Source organism: Urocampus carinirostris, chromosome 7 (genome assembly GCF_059441175.1).
Source record: "Urocampus carinirostris isolate Australia breed hairy pipefish chromosome 7, RoL_Ucar_1.0, whole genome shotgun sequence".
NCBI classification, from domain to species: Eukaryota; Metazoa; Chordata; class Actinopteri; order Syngnathiformes; family Syngnathidae; genus Urocampus; species Urocampus carinirostris.
This window is the reverse complement of record NC_142355.1, coordinates 42,706,473-42,731,194: the sequence shown is the minus strand read 5'-3', so window position 1 is coordinate 42,731,194 and position 24,722 is coordinate 42,706,473. Positions and strand designations below refer to the sequence as shown.

At 43.3% G+C, this 24,722-nt stretch overlaps 1 protein-coding gene across 7 annotated transcripts in view; it reads right to left on the bottom strand.

Annotated features, from left to right (window-relative positions):
* Positions 1–24,722, bottom strand: part of prmt8a (protein arginine methyltransferase 8a) — an 85,254-nt gene that overhangs the window by 29,942 nt on the left and 30,590 nt on the right. For all 7 annotated transcript variants that reach the window (XM_088341034.1, XM_088341029.1, XM_088341035.1 and 4 more), the window contains 4 exons: positions 8,979–9,042; positions 8,441–8,583; positions 5,178–5,265; positions 1,244–1,359 (listed from right to left, as the gene is read on the bottom strand). In XM_088341034.1, coding sequence (XP_088197160.1) covers positions 1,244–1,359; positions 5,178–5,265; positions 8,441–8,583; positions 8,979–9,042 — 411 coding nt within the window. The remainder of the gene's footprint in view (positions 1–1,243; positions 1,360–5,177; positions 5,266–8,440; positions 8,584–8,978; positions 9,043–24,722) is intronic.

Below are 24,722 nucleotides of genomic sequence, written 5' to 3'. Positions count from 1 at the left end.
TCTTGTGAAGCATCACCAATAAGTGGGACACAATCATGAAGTGGAACACACTTTATTAGATATTTTAAACTTTTTGAACAAATAAAAAACGAAATAGTGGGTGTGCAGAATAATTCAGCCCCTTTACTTTCAGTGCAGCAAACTCTGTCAAGAAGTTCAGTGAGGATCTCTGAATGATTCAATGTTGATCTAAATGACTAAAGATGATGAATGGAATCCACCTGTGTGTAATCAAGTCTCTGTATAAAAGCACCTGCACTGTGATAGTCTCAGAGGTCTGTTTAAAGCGCAAAGAGCGTCATGAAGAACGAGGAACACACCAGGCAGGTCCGAGATACTGTTGTGGGGAAGTTTAAAGCTGGATTTGGATACAAAAAGATTTGCCAAGCTCTAAACATCCCAAGGAGCACTGTGCAAGCAATAATACTGAAATGGAAGAAGTATCAGACCACTGCAAATCCACCAAGATCGAGCCGTCCACTTAAACTTTCAGCTCATACAAGGAGAAAACTGATCAGACCAGTCAAGAGGCCCATGATCACGCTTGATGAACTGCAGAGGTCTACTGCTGAGGTGGGAGAATCTGTCCATAGGACAACAGTCGTATACACACTTCTATTCTATAGCTTATAAATGAACTATATTTCCTGTTGATGATATCTGTGTATCAATTGTTATTACAACATCCATTGCAGCCTGGTCATCCTGGAAGGTTTCCTCATTTTCCTCATGTTGAGGATTTTGAGTCTTTTTTTGCCCTTGTGTAAGTTTTAGTTTAGGGGATGGTGCAATAATAGTCTGTGGTTTGCAATAATCTGTGGTCTGTGGAGCCCTTTGAGACTCCTTGTGATTCAGGGCTATACAAATACTTAACTATTCACTACCCATATTCACTAGATAGTATTTGTTGTGTGCTGCAGAAAACAACGCACGATGAAAGTATATTAAAAATCAAAACCGCAAAAAATAAACCGCGTCAGTGGGATTTTTTTTTTGTTTTTTTTGAGATGGTTGTTTTATTAATTTTACCGTCATTTTTAACCGGACATTGTGCAGTGATTATATTGGATACATTGGTTTTAATCATATTAATCATTTAACACTGAACTCAATGTTTTTATTTTATGAGGTTTCATTCCAGAAACCTCGAGACAAAGAGGCACGCTCCACCTTTTTCCTACCTCCAGTATGCTCTCGTGGTCAGCATATTAAAAAAACTGATTTCCAATATGGTGTGACCTACCTTGATGAGGTAAGAGTTGGTCACCACTTGCTTGGGGTCCACGACATCAACCAAAGGTTCCTTCATTGCCACATTGCGGATGCAAGTCATGTCGAAGCCATACACATTATCCCACCCTTTTAAACACAGTGTGATTATTCTTGCATGGTAAACATTTAAATATGCATGCAAATGGCTGCCTGGCCTGTGTATAGAAATGCCAAGGGATAAAACGGACAGCTGAACAAGAGTGCAAATATGAAACTTGAACTAGCAGGATTGTCAGACCCCAATTCCTTAAAAGTACAGTGCATTATATAGCGCTTCCTAGTGGTTAAAAAAAGAAATTTGAGTACTTAATAGTCATAGGTGGAGAAATTGTATTTATTTGACATAAGATGATGCTCAGATAGCGATTGTTGGCCATCTTGACGCTAAAGCTACCCTAAAAACAAAAACTTGTTTTTTGTTCTCCTTGTTTTCCCCTTTATTGTTTTTGTTTTGCTTTTCTCGCATTCCTTTTTTATTTTGTTCTATCTGTTTCTCAATTTCCTTTTTCATTATTTTTTCTGTGTTGTGTTATTCTTTCGCCTTTATTTTCATCTACATTTTCTTTTTGCTTTTTTTCCTTTTACTTTGCATTTTTCTTTTTTTTTTCCTTTTTCCACGTTTTCTTTTTTTCTCTTCTCATTCTTTCCCCCCTTTTCTTCCTTTTTTCCTTCTTTCTTAATGAAAGCCTGGACAAAAGATTCGAATAAAAATTTTACTTTTTGGTCACTTTGGGTCTCCATCATTTGTATTCTTCATGTGCTCTGTTGCACTAGTTTTGGGGTGCACGACACGATAGAGCGACATCCATAAGTCAAATATTACACACTGTCCCTTAAAGTTAGATTTCAGTTTGGAAGCAATTTTTGTTGACACTTTGTGACTGATTTAACAAAAATGGAGGAGATTAAGATACAATAATGTTCTATTCATGCGTTTTTTTTACAAATACTGGATGCTTTGCTCAGAGTGGCAATAATGAGTAAAGCTTTTAGTACTTCTCTACATTAGGCGACTCAGGTCAATTCAGGCCATCTGCCCACAGAAGGAGGATACAAGACCAGATCGCACAGTTGCTCGCTTGTGTTCGCTCATGCAACTCCGCCACTAAAATAGATAAAGAAATCAGTTTTCAAAGAGTGCAAATATTTTGACGCGCTAAGAAAGCTGTCGGCTGGCTTAACACGCAGCCAATTGTATCGAATAACATTAGCACGCATCACAGCAGTTACGTAGAGTGATCCAGATATAATAAATGCGTTACCTTCCTTGACCAAAGATGTCTTACTGTCCTGTTTACAATGCATTTTAAAAGTAAATAATTTTAATTTAGCAGTTCACAATTTTGTAGTGATGCACTGAAATGAAAAATTGCGGCCAAAACTGAAAACTGTTTAACGCTAGGCCATAATACTGACAGTGCAAAAACTGAATAAGATTGAGGCAAAGCCACTGGGTCTCAGAGGGAGTGTAAACCCTACTGTTTTTGCAATGGTATACCCTAGCAGCAGTGTTGTGGTGTGCAACATCATTTATTACATGTGGGATTTCAATGTAGTTCACGTAAGCCTCATATGAGATTGTGGTCAACTATATCTTTAATTGATAAAGCATTGCGAAAATACTGTAATTTACGACTGTAATACATCCGAGCGTTACACCACAGCCCCTCGTTTATAACACAAACCTAAACTTTAAGTTCTTTTTTAGGTAAAGGCTTGAGTGTGCTCTCCATATGGGCCCGGTGCACTGCCACCTGATATACGAGCTCCAAACTCAATGGAGGTGTTTAAATCTAAACTCAAGACACCTTTTTATTCTATACTTTATGATTGATGCCAAAACTTTTTTTTCCTCTGTTCTTTTGGTCTGCATGACTGTGGCCAAAGTGAGGGAGAAAGATGGACCGGCACAAGTTAGTGGACCAGAACCTAGACCTGAAGCATTTGATCTTCGCCATTTACCAGCTGGTTGAGATGGGATGCCGTATTGCCTGTTTTGGACTACCTGAACAAGTTTACACAACACCTTTGTTTATTGTTGATATGCTCTACTGAACATTTTGTGTATTGTTACCTAATGCAACATCCATTGCAGCCTGGCCGTCTTGGAAGGAGGATTACTTTCTGTGTGTCCCCTTCTCAAGGTTTCTTAATCTCCTCATGCTGAGGTTTTGAGGTTTTACTTGCTCGCATGTCGGTTTTAGATCAAGTGATGGTTTAATAAAAGTCTGTGGTCTGCACAGCTCTTTGAGACTTCTTGGTAGTAAGGGCTATACAAATAAACATTACTAGACTTGACTTCACCAATTTCTAATTATATTCGTGACTTTTTTTAATCTAGTACTGGAAACAGCGGAACAATTCTGTAAAATTATTAAGACAGATCAGTGGAAAGTCAGCAGAGCTGCATCTGAAACAGCGGAGACATTGCTTAACTTATGTTCCCGAGATGATTGATACAAGATCAACGGATGTCATCACCTGACATATTTCATGAATTGGTACGCCGAGTGGAAAAAAAGTTCCTCGGTCTGGGCTCGAGGTTTGACAGCTGTTGCTGCTTAGTTGCGCACCAAATGGGTTGCAGAAGGTCGTTATGACAAGTTTGAAATTATTTACGGTCCATCCATGACTTGTGTGATATATGGATGAGGAATACAATGGCTTTGGCACTCTAATTTTTGCCCTCCTTGTGCTTTTGGAATGAGATGATACAAAATGGAGAACATTTTGAATATTGGTAGTCCTCGCTATCGTCAAAGGGTAAACATCTGCTACGGTTAAATAATCATCTGTAGGGCTGAATTGTGTGTGACATTTAGTTAACATTGAATATGTATAAATATTTCCTTGTACTTTAGCTATATTCATTATCACTGTTGAGAGTTACTGGAACGCAATTACTCTTCTTGGTATTTAGTTCTGTAACGTGTTATGAACACAATTTTGTATATCAAACATTGACAACATGGTGGGTTACTCTGCTACTTATTGAAAACAGTTCACAAATTCTTATCTAATCAGTACCCATTCCCATCTCGCTCTGGACAGATTAATGAACCCTTAATCCGCCAGCAGCACACTGCTAATCACGAGTTGGCATGTTTATATAGTTACGGTGGAACCATCTTTTATGCAAAGAACAAGAATTTAGCCCTACTGGTATTCTCCATACCATATAAACTCACATCTTGGTTGTGTGTTACCAGTCGTGATTGGTAGGCAGCGCATGGCTTATCCAAGAACAATAAAACAGCGGAAAATTAATGTGGCAAACGTGAACATAGAATGCATGGTAACAGTGTGGTGAATTTAGGTGTTTTTCATTTGTAAAATTACTTTTGCAATACACCATGCCTTAAGAAAAAAAAGAAAACGTATTGTTTATTACTAAGACATGGAGAAGGAAATCTTTGAGTGTTTTGAAACCCAGACACAAAATGGACATGGAGTGTCTTGGCTAAGTGTTCATTTGCAAACTCTCGAAATTAAATGCTTCACCACTTACAAAGGTTGGTGTGCACGTTTTCTATGTATTTTATTATTATATGGCTAATTTTAAGCAATTATAGGTGCTTTGAATGTGAGTATATAAAGTGATTTGTAACTAGATAGTTACTTTCAGAGTAACGCGCGACTTTTTGGTGTCATTAATCTGGGCGACAACGGGATTATTTTTCATATGAATGCGAGTAACTGTAACTAATTACTTTTTTCAGAAGTGCGCCCAAAATTGTTCATTCTACACTTTTCTTTTTTACGATGTTCCTTCTACACCACAAAATAAAACTTGCCCTAGGTCTGAAAATCCCCAACTTCAGTCTATGTTTCCAATAGAAATCATCATCAAACAGGTCAGATATTTGCCTTCCTAATTGTAACACACACACACAAATTGAACTTACAATGGATTTTGAAATCTTTGTATTGCCTGTCCTCGATGGCCAACACGAACAAAGAGGCACGATCGGGAAACATTAGTCCACCTGGTTTCTTGCAGGAAAATGAGAAAGAGGACATAAAAGTCAACATAGTTAAGCCCTAAAAAAAAAGGACAGACACACATTATTTATTTTTTTTTTAAAGAACAACATCGGACTTAAAATGAAGAATTTGTATACATTTTTTTTCACACTCAACAAATCTTAGGGACTCGAATGTAATTGGACAATTAAGATGAAGATTAAATAAACACCGGTGGTGCTTTGCTACGAGCAGAGACTGCAAGAGCAACTACGGATGTGTACGTTCAGGTTCGAACTGGTGAAGTGTTATGGTGTTCCTAAGGACTCCTTCTGTATCCTCAGCAGGTATCTCATGGTCACAGGTGTTTCGCCCCCTAACCTGTGCACCTCTCCTGAGTGGGGCAGGAAGGGCTGAGTTAGCCTTCACATCCAGAAGGGGTCTAACTACAACCTGTTGAAGGCCACAGCCACCTGGAACTGTTTTCGGCTACTGTGGCTCGATGGCCTTCTGTACTTGTTTGTAATTCAATCCGATCTTCTGCAGGAAACTGTGCATAGATATGGCGAGGAAACACCGAGAGGCCACCTTGATTGGCTTGCGGGTGGCATGCCACCCAGCGGTACTTGCCTGATCCACAATGTCCTGCTACTTAGCCCTCTTTGTGATATGGCTAGCCTGTCTTCCCAAGGCTAAAATGAAGGATTTTGAGCTCCTAAAGAGAAGGATCATATCCAGTCGGAGGGCAGTTGCCACTACTTCCTGAGGAAAGACCAGCTTCCTCTTGTGATAAACCCGCAGCACCCAATCTAATGCGCGGTGCAGAATCGATGGAAGTGTTGGGATTTTTTCCCCTTTGGGACTTTACTGCCCTCTGGTTGGGAGCTTGTGAGCCCCAATGTTACTGGTTGCTGCTTGTTTGTGTGGCTTCTTTGTAGTTCAACCCACTTGGCGATCCCGGTGAGGACTTTATCGTGTCTCCACCGGTAGTGCCGATCAGCCAGAGCTTAGCTGGTCAGGATGTGATTCAGTGTGCAGAGGCTGGTTCCACACCGATTACAGGATGTCTATTGCTCCTTGCCCCAGATCTTCAAATTGTTTCATGTTGGTAGATCAGCCACATATTATTTAGGGTGATCTAAACAAAAAGGCTTGTTGTCAATATATTGTTGCAAATCTTTTTGAGGCAATCATTGCCTGAAGTCTGGAGCCCATAGAAAAAAAAAAACCTTGATTTCTGGAACCCATAGACAAAACCAAACGCTTGGTTTCCTCTTCCTTGCCGCTTTGCCAGACAACAATAACGTTTTTGCGTTTCTGTGGGTTTTTACGCAGTAAGCGTCGTCTTGAGCAAGTGAAATGCATGTTAGAATGGGTTGAGTTCAGGAAATGGACTTGGCCATTGTAGAATATTCCACTTATTTGGCGTAATAAACTCCTTGGTTGCTTTATATGTATGCTTCGAATCATTGTCCATCAACACTGTGTTGGCTGATTCTGGGCTGAAAGTATATCCCTCTGTACTTCAGAATTCATCTGGCTTCTTTAATGTCTTGTAATGTTATCCATGAACACATGTTTACCTAGTGCCTTTGGAAGCCAGGCATGCTCATGCCTGGCCTCCACACTGCCTCCACCATGTTTCACAGTTGTTCTTGAGTGCTCAGAAGCATGTGCTGTCAAGGTATTTGCCAGCCTCTTATGAGAGCATATATGGATGACCTTACCATCACCACAACATCTGTCCCAGGAAGCAGGTGGATCCTGAAGGGTTTGGAGAGACTCATCACATGGCCAGGATGACCTTCAAGCCCTCCAAGTTAAGAACATGGTTCTGAAGAATGGAAGGTGTTGCATAAATTCAGGTTTTTGATCTCCTGAGCCGAGATCCCAACAAACCAGTTAAGAGCCTGCCTGGGGAAAGTCTTTGACTCAACTCTGCTGCAATTCAGGAGTCTGGTGAACAACTGCGAATGTGGCTCACCAAGTCCAGCCTGCCTGGTAGATTTAAAGCGTGGATCTACCAACACTTTATTCTACTCTTTTAGCCACTCCTGCTACATGCAGTCCCTCTATCAAGTATGGAGTTCCTTGAGAGGAAGATCAGTGGCTTTCTCTGGGAGTGGCAAGGCAGTTGGACTCTGGAAACAGGGAGAATGAACAAAGTGGGAGAACACATTACACTGCAAAATGACATGGTCAAACATCATGCAGGCAGACTTCCACTGTGCCCCTGTCCTTCTGCGGGCAATTTACGATGTCCAGCCAAGCCTAGCGAATCCTCCTGCCTCCTTGGTCCTAGAGAAGGCTCTTTGAAACACCATCTCAGCAGTTGCCCAATGTCCCTGGCTGATGGTCGCTATCTCTAGCCGAGTTTCTGAATGCAGTTGCTGAAAGCATCGCTCTAGCAATCAACACGGGCAAATGCAATCATGCCCCTAGCAAGGCAGTCCCTTTCATCAAGGCATGAGAGAAACCCAAGACATTTGCTCAGACAACAACAGGACTACTCCACACGGTTTCTGATTTGCAATTGCATGCGACCATGGAAAACAACTAAGGTTCCCCCATTACATATCAGCAACTTCGCTCCGGCCGGACATGATCAGTTGCATCTAGGAGATGTTTTTTTCAAGTAATTACTTATATCATTGTATTTTGGAATGTGTTTATTTGAACAGCTGAAATAACAAAACTTGTGTCACCACCAAATTTTTTTGGGCTTTACTGCAGCACATCTGCATTACTCACTTGTCACCCCGCTCATCTTTGGGTAAAGAGATTTTCCACTGAGACAATCAGTTTAGTTTTTTTATTAAAGGTAGAGCAATAAAATTGTATTGATATCCCGGTCAGTTTCATATGTATTTTTCCTTCAAGTGACAATGTACTTTATGTTATTGACTCCTTGTGGTAAAAAAACTTCAATCGTTTAACAAAACAATATTGGTTTGAATGATAAGCAAAAATACATAAACTATCATATAGACGTGCATTTTTTAGGAATATTTGTAGGTTAAGAAATTTGCATTTATTTTACATAACATGATCCTCACCGAGAGGGGGATGACATGATTAGTTCCTTGGGTGCTACAAGGCTTTATACAGGCTCTCAAGAAATTCAATGACCAGATTGCAAGGTTTCTTTTTTGAGAGCAAGCATCAAATGTGATGGTGGTCATCTTGTGAGAATAATAGTACGTACCAGCCACTTGTCCCTGGCAAAGATAACAGTGTTCAACATGGACTCATAGAAAAGGCAATAGCCCATCCACTCAGATATTATGATGTCCACCTTCTCCACAGGGAGGTCCACCTCTTCCACTTTGCCGTTGATGATGGTGATAACTGAAGCACACATATCCAAAATTCATCGAAAAACGCTGATTGTTTAATTTGTTTTTGTGGTCACATTTGAACTTTATATCATAAAAGGAATGTATGCTGATGTCAAGGTTGAAGATATACAGTACACGAGGGAATATGGGAGAATGGAAACCACAAACATCCACAACCTCGATTTGACCCTTTTGAGGGTTCATACGAAGGACTGTTGTCACGACATCAGTCATGGTGTTCCTCTGAGTGGTTCTTTACTTTGTGTAAGATGTTCTTATTTTGTGTCAGCGATTTTAATTCTTATGGTTGTGTTTGAACTTTTGTGGAACAGTAATTGAATTGAGGTTAGTACAACCAATTGATTATTTCTGAATTGCTGTCAGAGAAAGTAGAAGAGCACTTACCGCTGTCGAGGTGGTTGGACTTAATGATCCTCTCAGAGTACTCTGAAATACTGGAACATTCAATCTAAGGAACAAAAAAGAATGCCAAAAATGTCTTTTAAAGATCTCTTTCATTTGGAAGCAATTTTATCGTATTTAGTTGTGGATAACGTGGGCTCATGTAAAACACACATCACTAATTTTCTGATTATTAAAAATAGGTTTAAAATTTTGTTTTACTTTTTCTCAGCTCAAACTAAGCAATGTAAGTGACACACATTGAATACACGTGACCATGATTAAAATCATTTATTGACAACGTAAACTAGGAACACAATACCAACATAACATTGAAAATGTATGTGTTTTTAAATTTTTTCACTCACTGATGCCATCTTCTGGCTCATGTCATTATTGAAACATCTGGCAAGCTGCTTGTGTGGCATGTGCAAGTACATGCACTTCTTAGATGCACTCAAATAAACACTTCATTTTTAATAATTTTTTCAGGTTTGGGTTGACGTTTGGAAAATATTCGCAGCAGTCCTTTTCCTACTTTCACCATTTTCATGGTACAGTAAATGAAAACCGTGAGGACGAGCATAAACTCACTCTCCATCCATCATGCCTCCCCTATCCTGCTTCCTAATGTGTTGTGAGTCCTAAATAGCTCTGACAAAAGTAAATAAAAGCAGAGGTGGGAATTTTATTTAAAGGCTCTTTGGACTCAGATGGGCATATTTACCTCATACTTACAAGTTAAAATATTCTACTTTCAATTTTTTAAGGACACCCCAAATGATGCACCCAATCTTTTTGGTCCTTTAAAAATACACCAAAGAGTTTTTTCCCCCCGCCTTGCTTTTTTGAAATTTGTATATCTTTCAGGACGTTCTGTTTTCTCCATTGTCTTAGATCAGTTTCTGGTACTGTGAATAAGAATAGTGTGATGATGAGATCAAATCTACCACCTTTTCATGTGACGTGTGCATCACTGATGGTCAAGTGGTAAGCATTCAGCACACTCACTGCTGTGACCCAGGTTCGATTCCCGTTGCATTCAATGTTTTACAATTCTGGTCCGCAATATTTTTGACTGATCCAACATTCCACAAATACGGTAATATACCAACATAAAACTTTGTGCATAACGCACACCCAAACTTTGAGTTCTACTCTAGGTAAAAATAAATGAGTGTTATGCTCAAATAAATATGTCATTTTGTTGGGCATCATAAAAAAATCAGGTTTAATTCAACAACTCTTCATGCAAAAGAAAAATATAATTGCATAATGTATTCCATCTCTCTGAGGTAATTGTGGAAAATCTGCAATCAGTTGACATCTGGTCAACATGAAGACATCAGAAGGAAGCGTTGGATAAAGTCTTGGGCGTCTTATCAAGACCTCAGCCAGGACTCAATCAAAACCTTTCGGAAAAACTTCATCGAAGAGAGTAATATTTTGTTCCAAGGAAGCAAATTATATGTTGGTGCCTTTGTGGAACCTTGGATGGTAAAACGAACCACAATGTGGATTTCGTCTGACCAAAAATAATGATCATATTGTTGTGTATGTAGTAGGATTGTAGTAGGGTTGTAGTAAATTCACGACAGGCACGGACGGTACATTCATAGAGTGTTTACTTAACTTCTTCCTCGGTAGTTCTCAAGCACAAGTACTAGGCTGCACATTGGTATACAGCGACACCGCAGGAAGGGGAGTGTATTACACGACACCACACATATGTCATTTTAATTTTGAAGCATTTCCTGTATTTAATTCCCTTTTTAATTCAATGATCAATTTACATGCAGAATCTTGTTTTTTTCCCATATTAATTAGCAGATGTTGACAACCCTACCATTTTTTTAAAATTTAAAACTCATTAAATGTGTGTGCTTCATTTGAGGTGTCCTAACATTGAAAGTGAAATATTTTTCCCAAATTAATATGTGACCATGTAACCATGTCCAACCCTTTTGCTTTATTTTCCATTGCGCCTATCTACTTTCATCCTAATCTTATCAGAGCTGTTCAGGCCGGAACACATTAGGTTTGAGGAAAGGAGGCTGGGGCGAATGTTGTCATCCTGGTCCCAGCAGGTTTTTCGGTGGTGTAAGAAGAGGCCTTCTTCAAATATTGTCTTAACGCCAACCCAAACCCCCAAAAAAGATGAAACAGAAAGAGTTTTTTTGAGTGCGTCTGAGAAATCCACGTGCATCATGAACGAGCTGACTAAGGCTGCAATTTTGACATCAAGCCAGGAGATGGCTGGCGAGAATAACCAAGTTTCAAGTTATGTTCAGCTCCTTTTAATTTAAAATTACATTATGTGGGTCCAGGTACTGACCGAACACTTTAATTTGTAAAGATTTATGAATTCAAATATATATTTTCAATTACTGACAGCAGGTGTCCCCAATTCTTGGCATGCCCAAGTCAAACTTATTCCGTCTCTATAGCTGACAACGGTCCTTCTAAAATGGCTTGAATAAAAAATAGCGACTAAACACCTTTTAAAAGTCATATAATAATAATTATAATAATAATCATTGAGTGTCCTTACTTCTCCGCCCTCCACTGAAGCTAAAGTAAATTGGGACGGTAAAACAGGAAAAACAGCATCATATCCAAGGCACGGATATGGGAAGAATAGTAAACCATGACCAATTGGTCTTTCAAGTGCCACTGTTGGTTGCCACGGTAACAGAGAGAAAATGGCACCAATGCTAAGTGGGAGTTACGTACTAGTGCATACATAGACTATGCATACAGTCATTGTTTTGAAAATATATTGTACAAATCAATGTTACGTTTTTTTAGGATTTGTTGAAGATGTTTGAAAATTGGAAATTTGTTGACGAAGAGAATCAAACTCCCAAAGCAGCGGGTTCATTTCTTTAAAAGGGGTGAGTACTGTCACACAAACAAATATGAACTAATGACATTAATTACATCTTGTAGAGAGGAAGTAGAGAAACTGTTTGGGCCGAGAGTCTCTACCCCTAAGAACACCCGAGTTGCCCACAGACTGGTTGGAAATAGCTCACATTGATGTATTATTGCAATTTTCTAGTAAATTTGATTTTCTAGCTGAAATTATGTTTTAGATGTTGACAGACTCTTACCTTTCTAGTGTATATACATATTTTATTTTTGAAACTCTTGTTGTGCGTTTGCTTCTCCAAACTACGAAGCATTTAGGTTTATATCATTTAGTTAAAAAATAAAAAAACATATGAAGATAAATATTTTTAAATAAGAAGATAATTTGGCTGATTTCAAGATTATTTTGCCCCTAAATGCCAAAATCTGGCTCATCTCTATACGAAAAACCACCAGATGATGAAGGTCCTGTATCTGAGTCAGATTGGGTGGCTTTTCATGCTGCTATTAACCATGGAAAACAGTTTCAATCTGTTTATTTGGGGGATCAAAACCCTCCCCTCCCCAAAATACGTCCTGGAGAGGGATGGGCGCCGCCAGGCTGTACATGCCTACGACACACCACAGCAAGTGGTGCCCCTACGGCCGTGGCGGCTAAGGGATCCGTGATCCATGAAATATTGAACAATATATTTTAAATACGTTGTTATACTGCAGAAACTTGCCATTAAGTTGGCAGTTCTAAACTGCTTTAGTTTAACTGTTCATTTGACTTTTTAAGTAAAGAAATGAAAGGGTGCCGAAAGAAGCAAATACGTGTCCTCAAGTACTCCCCTAATCAACACAAAGGGATTGTGACAGTCTAAATTATGGTTTTGTGCTACTGTTAGGATTCTTTTTTTTAATGAATGAAAGTTGAACAAACTCTGCTCATTAGTTTCCAATTGGTGTCTTTTGTCTCTAAATGTGTTTGATTTCAGAAGTTGAGTGATAGAGCTGAAAGCTTTACACCAATTTCATACATTTGTTTTAGTAATGTTTTACGCATATAAAATAAAAATGTATTTTGAAGGCTGGCACCCACAAGCAGCGTAGGGCCCGTTACTGAAAAGAAATACAGTCTTTCCCGGACTAAGAGGCACGGCTTAAGAAGTCAGGGCTTAAGAAAGGTGTGGCCACCAATCAGCTTGTCCGGGCTGTTGGCGCCAATCAAGCTGCCACAGGTGTTCCAAATAGGTCAATCATGACAGGGACAGGAGACCTCACCCTCCTGGCTGGGGAACAGAGGTGGCTGGTAGCCATATACGCACTGGAAGGGAGACATGCCAGTGGACGAGCTGATCAGGGAGTTATGGGCGTACTATACCCACACCAGCTGTCGGGCCCAAGAGAGGGGCTCCCTGGAGGCCATACAACGAAGCGTTGTTTCTAATTCCTGATTCAGTCGCTCGGACTGACCATTGGACTGCGGGTGAAAGCCAGAGGAGAGGCTGACCGAGGCCCCCGAAAGACGGCAGAACTCCTTCCAAAAGCTAGAGGCGAATTGGGTACCTCAGTCGGAAACGATGTCCTTAGGTATCCCATGGAGCCGGAAAACGTGTAACTGGACCGCCTGTGCAGTTTTCCTGGTGGAAGGTAGCTTGGGAAGCGCCATAAAACGGACCATTTTACTGAAGCGGTCCACGGTCGTCAGGACAGTCGTCATCCACTCCGAGGCAGGCAGTCCAGTTACAAAGTCCATTGATATGTGGGACCAGGGGAGATTGGGAATCGGTAGGGGTTGTAGCAGACCCGCAGGAGGTCGGTTAGACGGCTTGTTCCAGGCACAGGTCTGGCAAGCTCCGACGTACTCCTGAACGTCCTTAGCCAAGGAGGGCCAACAAAAACGTCGGGACAGGAAGTTGCTGGTACGGGCTGCTCCCGGGCGGCAGGAAAGGCAGGAGTCGTGCCTCCATTGGAGGACCAAGGGACGTAATCCTTCCGTAACAAAAAGACGACCCTCCGGACATGTACTGGGTCTTGCTTGGTCCTGGAGAGCCTCTCGGACGATATCCTCAATGTCCCAGGTGATCGTGGCCACCACCCGGGAAGCAGGAAGGATGGATGGGATTGGTTCTCCTCCTTTTGAAACTGACAGGAGAGAGCATCAGGCTTAATGTTATGGGACCCTGGGCGAGAGGAGAGGGTGAAATTAAACCTGGCGAAGAAGAGGGACCAGCGGGACTGTCTCGGGTTCAAACGTTTTGCAGAGTGGATGTACTCGAAATTTTTATGGTCGGTCCATACCAAGAATGGAACCGCCACCCCCTCCAGCCAGTGACGCCATTCCTCTAATGCCAGTTTGATGGCTAACAGTTCGCGATACCCTACATCATAATTACTCAGCGGGGGATAGACGTCGTGAGAAGAAGGCACAGGGGTGCATCTTGTTATCATCGGCCGACCTCTGGGAAAGAACCGCCCAAACTCCCACGTCGGAGGCAGCCACCTCAAACACCAGTTGACGCTCTGGATCAGGCACTTGCAGGATAAGAGCCGTCGAGAAGCGGTTCTTGAGAGTGGTAAAAGCATGGTCGGCCGCTGAATACCATCGGAACGCACTTTTTGGACTGGTGAAAGCCGTGAGGGGCGCTGCTACCGTGCTGTACCCCCGAATGAAGCGACGGTAAAAGTTGGCGAAACCCAAGAACTGTTGAAGCTTCTTCCGGTCATTGGGAACGGGCCAGTAGGTAACCGCCAACACCTTTGAGGGATCCATCTGCAGCCTCCCCTCCGCCACGATATATCCCAGAAAGGATACTGTCTGAGCATGGAAGTCACATTTCTCTGCCTTCACAAAGAGGGACGAGTTAGACGTGCTGCGTGTGTTCTTCCTGGGACTTGGAAAAAATTACTATATCATCCAGGTAAACAAAAACGAACAGGTTGAGCACATCACGCAACACGTCATTGATGGGGGACTGGAAGACAGCGGGGGCGTTGGTTAGTCCAAAAGGCATGACCAGATACTCATAGTGTCCCGTGGGTGTATTAAAAGCCGTCTTCCACTCATCCCCCTCCCAGACACGGACCAGGTGATAGGCGTTTCGGAGATCTAACTTTGTGAAGACCGTGGCCCCTTGAAGAAGCTCGAAGGCGGAGGAGAGCAATGGTAAGGGGTACCGATTCTTCATTGTTATGTCGTTGAGCCCCCGGTAGTCGATGCACGGCCGTAAGGACCCATCCTTCTTTACCACGAAGAAAAACCCGGCGCCCGCCGGCGAGGAGAATGGTCGTATAATGCCGGCTGCCAGCGCATCGGAAATGTACTCCTCCATCGCTTGCCTCTCGGGTGCTGAGGGAGAATAGAGTTGACTCCTAGGGGGAGTAGCAGGAGGTCAATAGCACAGTCGTAGGGTCATTGTGGAGGTAATGAAGTAGCCTTGGCTTTGCTAAATACCTCTCGTAGGTGGTGGTAGCAGGCAGGAACCTTGGACAGATCAGAGGGAGGCTTAGAAGCAATGGGTCGGTCGGGGTGAGACGCGGCGCGCAGACAGTTTCAATGCCACGTGACGCCCATTCTATCACGGTTCCCAAACGCCAATCGAAGTGGGGGTTGTGCCGTACCAGCCAAAGATGACCCAAAACGAGCGGCTGACAGATGGGAGCAGGTGGAACCGAATCCGCTCTTGGTGGTTGCCTGATAATTTCATCTCCACCGGTTCGGTAACTCGCGTGACTTACCCAACAGGCGCCCGTCTAACGCTCGGGCAGTGATCGGGGACGAGAGAGGAACCAAGGGTATTCGTAATTTGCGTGCGAGGGTGATGTCCAAAATGTTCGCCCCTGCGCCGGAATCGACCAATGCAGGTAGGGACTGGGGAATACCGGAAATCACGAGCCGAGCCTGGAGGACAGTTCTTGGGGTTTTGGAGGTTGGGATAATGGCTGAGCTCAATCGGATCCCTCCGCCGTCCGACGAGCTCTTGCTTTTAACGGACAAGATGAAATTCAATGTCCCTCGCTGCCACAGTATAGGCAAAGCCCCTCGGAAATCCTTCGCCGGTATTCCTCCACAGATAAAAACGTGTGATCCACCTCCATGGCTTCGTGAGGAATCGAATTCATGGGTTGCGCAGTTGTGAAACCACCTGGCTCTTTGGGCAAGTTTGAGGTGAATCGTCTCGGTTGGCCCCGCTCCCGTCTTCGTGCCTGGACTTGCCGGTCGATCCAAGCCATCAGAGCAATAGCTCGGTCGAGGGTAGTCGGTGGGGCGCGAGACACCAACTTGTCTTTCAAATAATCAGCCAGACTGTGGAGGTCGTCGACCAGCGCCTCGGCGTTCCAGTGATTCTGGCTGGCCAGGGTTCGAAAATCTATGGAGTAGTCTGCGACTGTGCGGATGTTCAGGAGGGAACGGGATGCATCGGTCGCTGAAGATCCCGTGTCAAACACCTTTACGATCTCCTGGGCCAAGAGATCGAATGAAGAACATGCCACTGAACCACACTCGAACTCGGGGGTTCCCCAGAGTCGAGCTCTTCCGGTCTGATGATTGATGGTGAACACCTCTTTTGCCGCTTCACACGCGAAGTTACCAGGTTGTGAGTTGAAAATTAGAAGACAGTTCACCAGAAATGCACAAACTTGTGCCGGATCTCCACTAAACTTTTCAGGTGCGCCCACTCGCGGTTCTGCCTGATCCGATGATGTGAGAGGTAGGAAGCGGCATTACCGGCGTCGTCGATCGGGTGCTCGGGGACGGAATGTCGGAAGGCAGACCTGATGACGTAGGTTGTCTTGACATCTGTTCTGTTAGTCTCGCTACTTGTTGTTGCTGTTGAAGCAGGAGATGTTGTTGCTGATCTAGCAGTTGTTGTTGTGTCCGGACTTGTTGCAGCAGGGCGGTGACGGTACTCGTGTTTTGTTAAACTGCGCCTTCAGCCCATTGTAAACGCTGAAAGGTGGAAGGAGGTTCCGCGTTACTTGGGTCTCCACTCGGAGAATCGCGTGCTGAGTCCATATTTTTTGGTCAGATTGTTCTGTCATAGACCAGAACGGACACAGGACTCAATTGCATGCGTTTCTCTGATTTTTTTGTAAGAGAGTGAGAGTAAGGCTTGCTTGATTGCTTGATCCGAAGACTGGCGGAGAGCGGGAACGAGTAAGGCGGGAGTGACACTTCCGTGTCGGAAGAAGACATGCGGGAATGGCAAGTCGTTTGACCAGGGCTGGAGATCAGAGGCAATGTAAAGTTTGTAATAGTGGTCGTAGGCAGGCGGCAGGCAAAACAGGCGTAGTCAGGTTCGGAAACGGGTCGAAAAACAGAATCAGGCAGGAAACAGGTTTTAACAGGGACGAAGTCGGACGAGAACGCTCACTGAGTGAAACACAACAGCTCGCAACGATCTGACAAAGTTTGAACTGAAGTCAGGGCTTAAGAAGGGTGTGGCCACCAATCAGCTTGTCCGGGCTGTTGGCGCCAATCAAGCTGCCACAGGTGTTCCAAATAGGGCAATCATGACACAGATATTTGCAAGTGTGCCTTTCAATGAGGTGGACCGGAAATACACTTGATGCTACTGGAAATGCACAGTTACATTTAAATAATAACATATGTTAATTTTAATAATGTTTTATAAAAATTATTTATGTTTGAATAAAAAAATGTATCGTTTTTTTGGAGGTGTGCTTCATAATCCTGTTGTGCAAGAAACTCAATTATTAGTTACTTAATCTAAAAAGTTACGCTCCAGATTACTGACACCAAAAAGTAGCACGTTACTCTGCCTTAAATTTGCCACATAATAAAAAGAATCAGAAAGCTTGGAAATGAACACTTAGCCGATATACTCCACATAAATTTTGAGTTTCAAACAACTAGAATATCTCCTTCTCCATTTCTGGGTACCATCCAAGACATTTTATTTTTTTCAGGAGGCACGGTGTATTGCTCAAATCCACCCATTCATTATCTGCACCGCTTATCCTCGGTAGGGTCGCGGGGTGCTTGAGCCCATCCCAGCTATCTTCGAGCAGCGGGCAGGGGGCACCCTGAACTAGTTGGTGGCATTGGCTCAGAAGGTAAAACGCTCCTCTTGGGATCAAAAGGTCACATGTTCAATTCCTGTATGTCGACCATTTACGTTTACAATTATAGTTGCCAGCCAGTCACGGGGCACACAAAGACAATAGTAAAACTATGTGCAAAGGTTGATTTTCTGACCAAAGTAGTGGAAGCTCTTACAGCCACAATGACTGCAGAACGAGCCTGCCCGTGTGCCCACACCCAATCAAATTTAGATGACATCTTGTCTTATGCCCGCACATTTGAGGAGCATGTGGAAAGTGTCAGGAAGGTCCTAAAAGCCCTACAAAGTCAGGGGGTCAAGCTCAGGCCTAAGTGTGACCTGTTTAGACAAGAGGTTAGGTATGTAGGTCGTTTGGTCTCGGCTGAGCGAGTGAGAATTGGAATCTTAAAGTCTTGGAGGCCGTGTATGCATTGAGGAAGGAAAAACTTACCACTGTTGGACATTTGAGGAGGCTGGTCAGATTTTTGAGCTATTATTGTTCATATATATTTCAGATTTTTCAAGACTGGCAAATCCCATCAATTAACTTTTACAGCCAAAAAGAAATCAGGAACAGTCTCAGGGGAGGTGTGGGGGACAGAAGGGTAAGGGTACACAGCTGCTGTCTAGGACACCAGTCGAGTGAAATGAGACCCACCAGGAAAAAATGTGTAAACTTATTGACATGCTGGTTGAACCCCGTGTTCTCGCTTATCCAGATTTTGGATTGCCCTTTGTGCTCCACACGCATACTTCTGATAAAGGGCTGGGAGCCATTCTTTATCAGAATGGTAAACTCTGAGAGATTAGATACTGCTCGAGGACCTTCACACCGTCTGAAATTAAAGACTACACTCAAGAAAATTGGAGTTTCTTCCACTTAAATGGGCTGTCTGCAGAAATGTAGGGACTATTTCAGGGGTCGGGAACCTTTTGGACTCAAAGAGCCATAAAAGCAAAAAATATTAATTTTATTTTGGGAAAGAGCCACACCATATATTATGAGACAAATTTACTAAATTGCTAAACCGGCGCCCCAGACAAAAGCTTAGTCTTCAGCACATTTATTTTTGATGATTTGATCAAAATTATGAAAAGAGAATAATGCCAGAGCCCCTGTCCCAAATTCAACAAACAGACCACTTTAAACTTGTCTCTTTCTTGCAATTACTCAAGATCGGTTAAACTCCTTTTGACCCTTTTTTTCATACATATTGGTTTCAAAACCAGATGCAAGCATTTATTTTGTAAAAACGTCACAACATTCTGAGAATAGGGAGCCTTATGTGCTTACCTTTGGCGAGAGATGGGAGGGAATGCTTGTACTTTTTGCATAGCTCCACCCATCCCTCCCACTCACCCAATCAAATGACTAAGTTCTCTTCCGGTGTTTTGGCGTATTTACAGTTCTGTGGATTCATCATAAAGTATCTGAACACTGAACACAGATTAAATAGTGAACTTTAAAATAAAGGATTCTTTAGCGTTGTACAGCCAAAACGAGTTTTTTTTCCCCCCTTTTTTGTGTGACACCTTCACTGTAAATTGTAGTGAAAAACGTGCCCTATATATACTGCGAAGTGTTACTCTTGCATTTAGCTTTGTTTGGCTTTACGTGTACCTGAATAGGATTGACAACTCCGGTTTTGAACAAGATGAAGAAATTTTGCATGCAATCAAATTGGTCTCTGAGCCACAGATACTCATAGAAAGAGCCATATATGGCTCGCGAGCCATAGGTTCCCGACCCCTGGACTATTTGTTCTATGCACCCCATTTCACCATCTTCACCAACAATAATCCTATAATTTTTGTTTGACACAGTGGCGAAACTATCCAGACAACAACTTAACCCAAATCGTTGCACTTATTCTGCTAACGACATTATGGAATTTTTTAATAAAAATATTCAACTTTTCAGGAATGAAATTTTAAAAGAACGCTCTGTATCCTCCTCCTATATCAAAGATGTGGAGGTGTTAGGTATGGACCATTTCGGCGGTTGTTCTGAAACATTCTCCAGTTTCAATGATTTGTCCCTTGATAATCTAACACAGATGGTCAGTAGGGCCAAACAAACTACGTGCCTGCTTGATCCGTTTCCAGCTTCACTGGTGAAGGATCTGTTTGGGATCTTAGGACCATCAGTTTTAAATATTTTTAATAAATCGCTATCCTCGGGTATTGTTCCTTTAGCCTTCAAGTCTGCCGTCATTAAACCCACGCTTAAGCGACCTAACCTTGACCCGGAAAGCCTAGGTAATTATAGGCCAGTGTCAAATCTGCAATTTTTTGCGAAATTACTTGAAAGGGTCGTTGCACAGCAGCTAAATGACTTCATGTCAGAAAATAACCTCTTTGAAACTGTCCAGTCAGCATTTAGGGCAAATCACTCTACTGAGACAGCCCTGGCTAAAGTAACCAATGATCTCCTTTTAACAATAGATTCCGGTGCCTCATCAATGTTACTGCTGCTGGATCTGAGCGCTGCTTTTGATACTGTCGACCACAATATATTATTGGTTCGTCTAGAACGCATTGGTATCTCAGGAACTGTACTCTCGTGGTTTAGGTCCTACCTGTCAGACAGGATGCAATGTGTTAACTATCGCAATCTGACCTCTAAACAATCTAATGTCCCCTGTGGTGTTCCTCAAGACTCTGTACTTGGCCCCCTTCTTTTTAGCATTTATATGATCCCGCTTGGTGACATTATCCGCAAGTATAATATTAGTTTCCATTGCTATGCAGATGACACTCAACTGTATATGCCGCTGGAAAAAACTGGACATTTGAGTTGTAGAAATCTGGAGGCTTGCCTTACTGAGATTCAAAGATGGATGTCACTTAATTGTTTAAGCCTTAACCCAGAAAAAAATGAAATGTTGATTATTGGTCCAGCTAACTGTCAGTTGTTTTCAAACACAACCCTGAATCCAGACAAATGTAATATCACCCATAGTGGCTCGGTCAAAAATCTAGGTGTTATATTTGATCCTAATCTGTCGTTTCAGTTACACGTGAAAAAAAATACTAGAATAGCTTTCTACCACCTCCGTAATATTGTGAAGATTTGTTCGATGCTGTCCCAATCAGATGCAGAGGTTTTAATTCATGCGTTTATTACTTCTCGGCTTGATTACTGTAATGTATTGCTTTCTGGTCTCCCGATGTCTAGCATTAAAAGTTTGCAGCTGGTTCAGAATGCGGCAGCTAGACTTTTGCCTAAGACCAAAAAGTTTGAGCATATTACTCCTGTATTGGCCAACTTGCACTGGCTCCCAGTCCACTTAAGATGTGACTTTAAGGTTCTCTTATTAACATATAAATGTTTGCATGGGCTTGCACCCTCTTATCTCTCCGATTTGATTTCCCCCTATGTTCCTGCACGGAGTCTGCGCTCGGAAAATCCCGGTCTACTTGTGACTCCGAGAGCCAAGAAGTCTGTAGGCTCGAGAGCGTTCTCCATCCGGGCCCCGGTGTTATGGAATGCCCTGCCTCTGGAGATAAGATCTGCAACCTCAACGGAAGTTTTTACATCAAGGCTTAAGACACACTTCTATTCCAAAGCGTATGATTGATGCCCACCTCATATTCTGTTTTGTCCTGTCTTTTTCCGACGCCTGCCTGGATGATTCGAAGGAGAAGGATGATTCGGGATGGGTCAGAGGACCAGCGTCTGACCTGCAGCATGTCAACCCATGCATTTACCAGCTGGCAGAGATGGGAGGCAGTGTCGTGGCTGTCATAGACTTTATGGACTGGTTTTGCAAGCTGGGGGCGTCGCTGATGTCATGCACTTTCCGGACAATTTAAACATCTTACCTAATGTTTACTATTATGTGTACAGTTATCCATCCATCCATCCATTGTCTTCCGCTTATCCGAGGTCGGGTCGCGGGGGCAGCAGCGTTAAAGGGGAAGCCCAGACGTCCCTATCCCCAGCCACCTCCTCCAGCTCATCCGACGGGACCCCGAGGCGTTCCCAAGCCAGCCATTTACCAGCTGGCAGAGATGGGAGGCAGTGTCGTGGCTGTCATAGACTTTCTGGACTGGTTTTGCAAGCTGGGGGCGTCGCTGATGTCATGCACTTTCCGGACAATTTAAACATCTTACCTAATGTTTACTATTATGTGTACAGTTATCCATCCATCCATCCATTGTCTTCCGCTTATCCGAGGTCGGGTCGCGGGGGCAGCAGCGTTAAAAGGGAAGCCCAGACGTCCCTATCCCCAGCCACCTCCTCCAGCTCATCCGACGGGACCCCGAGGCGTTCCCAAGCCAGCCGAGAGACATAGTCTCTCCAACGTGTCCTGGGCCGCCCCCGGGGCCTCTTGCCGGTGGGACATGCCCGGAACACCTCCCGAGGGAGGCGTCCAGGAGGCATCCTTATTAGATGCCCGAGCCACCTCAACTGGCTCCTCTCAACGCGGAGGAGCAGTGGCTCTAAGCCGAGTCCCTCCCGGATGACTGAGCTTCTCACCTTATCTCTAAGGGAGAACCCAGCCACCCTGCGGAGGAAACTCATTTCAGCCACTTGTATCCGGGATCGAGTTCTTTCGGTCATGACCCAAAGTTCATGACCATAGGTGAGGGTAGGAACGTAGATCGACCGGTAGATCGAGAGCTTTGCCTTTTGGCTCAGCTCCCTCTTCACCACGACAGACCGGTACAGGGTCCGAATGACGGCAGACGCTGCACCGACCCATCTGTCGATCTCCCGTTCCATCCTACCCTCACTAATGAACAAGACCCCAAGATACTTGAACTCCTCCACTTGGGGCAAGACCTCCTCCCCGACCCGGAGGGAGCATACCACCCTTTTCCGACTGAGAACCATGGCCTCGGACTTGGAGGTGCTGATCCCCATCCCGGCCGCTTCACACTCGGTTGCGAATCGCTCCAGCGAGAGCTGAAGATCACGGCCTGAGGAAGCCAACAGCACCACGTCATCTGCAAAAAGCAGTGACGCAATGCTGAGGCCCCCAAACCGAACTCCATCCCCGCCAAGGCTGCGCCTAGAAATTCTGTCCATAAAAGTTATGAACAGAATCGGTGACAAAGGGCAGCCCTGGCGAAGCCCAACCCTCACCGGGAACGAATCCGACTTAGTGCCGGCAATGCGGACCAGACTCTGGCACCGGGCATACAGGGACCGCACAGTTATGCTAATTGTAATTCACCCTGGTCAATCCTGGAAGGGGGATTACCACATGTGAGGTCCTTTCTCAAGGTTTCTCTTTTCTCCTCACACTGAGGTTTTTGAGTTGTTCCTTGCCCGCATGCTGGTTTAAGATCAGGTAACTGTGTAATTTTGTAATTGTAATCCTGTGCAGTCCTTTGAGACATGTTTGTGATTAAGGGCTATATAAATAAATGTGACTTGACTTGACTTAATCCTTTAACATATGTATTGCAAAAAACTCAAAATACAGTCGTCAATGACTAAACCCCTTTGCAACAAAAGTTACACACCCTAAAGTGAAAGTTTCTTAAGTTCATGGTGTGAGAACTTCCAGACTGACCCCCCCACCTCTCTAATCACTGTGCCAATGCTCACAGCACTTTTGCCCCTATCTTTCCTAGATAGCATTTGGATGTGGCACTGTGCACGTTCACTCAGCTTCCTTGGACATCCAACAGAAGCCCTATTGTAAGTGCATCCTGATCTTTTTTAAGGCTGGAAGATCTTGGCCACTGTAGTACAACTTCAAGGTGTCAGCAATCAACCTGTAGCCTTGGACAGCCTTATTTAGTGCCACAATTCATTTTTAAGGTCCACATAGAGTTCCTTGCCATGCAGTGCTATTTTGGGAGTTTCAGTGACCAGTATGACATAGCGTACTTCAAATTGAACACACTTGCTCCCTATTTATACCCGAGATGTAGTAAGGGTAACAAACCACATGGTACTTTGGAGGGAAAATGATAAGCAGTGCTTTGTTTTGGACCTAGGGGGTGTAGTGCTTTAGGGGTGTACTCACTTTTGTTGACAGGGGTTTGGTTATTATTGGCTATATTTTATAGTTTTTATAAGGGGAAAAATAAATAATCTGCTGTGTAAGCTTTACATGGATTTCTTTTCATTGTGCCAAAACAATGTTTCTTCGGTTTTGTTTGACAAATCTCCAGAAATGTGAGGGGTGTGCTCACTTTTGTGACATTGTAAGTGGATTCCATCCTTCAAGTTGAACTTGCAATTTTTGGGTGTGTTTGAGTACAGCCAAATGGGCATCAGTGACACAATAGTGAGCTGAAGCAGAAAAGTAAATGCACAGCAGGGATGGAGACGCATAGAAAGAAGAGGCAGAAGGAGAAAGGCAAATGCACTCGGTAGCCCAGCGCATATTGTCATCATGTGCTTTACAATTCTCTTGGCTATTCTATGTTAATCATTCCTTGCAAAATATATGCTCACTGGCACCTTCCCAAAATAGGCTCCATGTTATCCTAAGCTAGTGGTGTACAGTATATCCTCAGACATGAGCTGACTAGCAATGTCTTGTACCCTCGGCTCTTATATCGTTTTTGTTGCCTGCACTTTTATCACCTGCTTTGGACAGGAGAATTCACAAAAGGGTTGTAGGAAGCCTGACCTACGCATCAGACATACAGTATCTATGCCCAGATGCACGTGTCAATTGTCTAGTGCTGCAAAATAGTATGCTTAGTATTCTATTCTCTTCATTTTGTTGATTACCGTATTTTCCAGTTTATATGGCGCACCCAAAAACCTCAAAATGGCTGGAAATTTGAATGTGTGCCTTTAAATCCAGTGCACCGTAAGCACAGGAAAAGTTGATCTGCTACCTTACTGTGGTGGAGG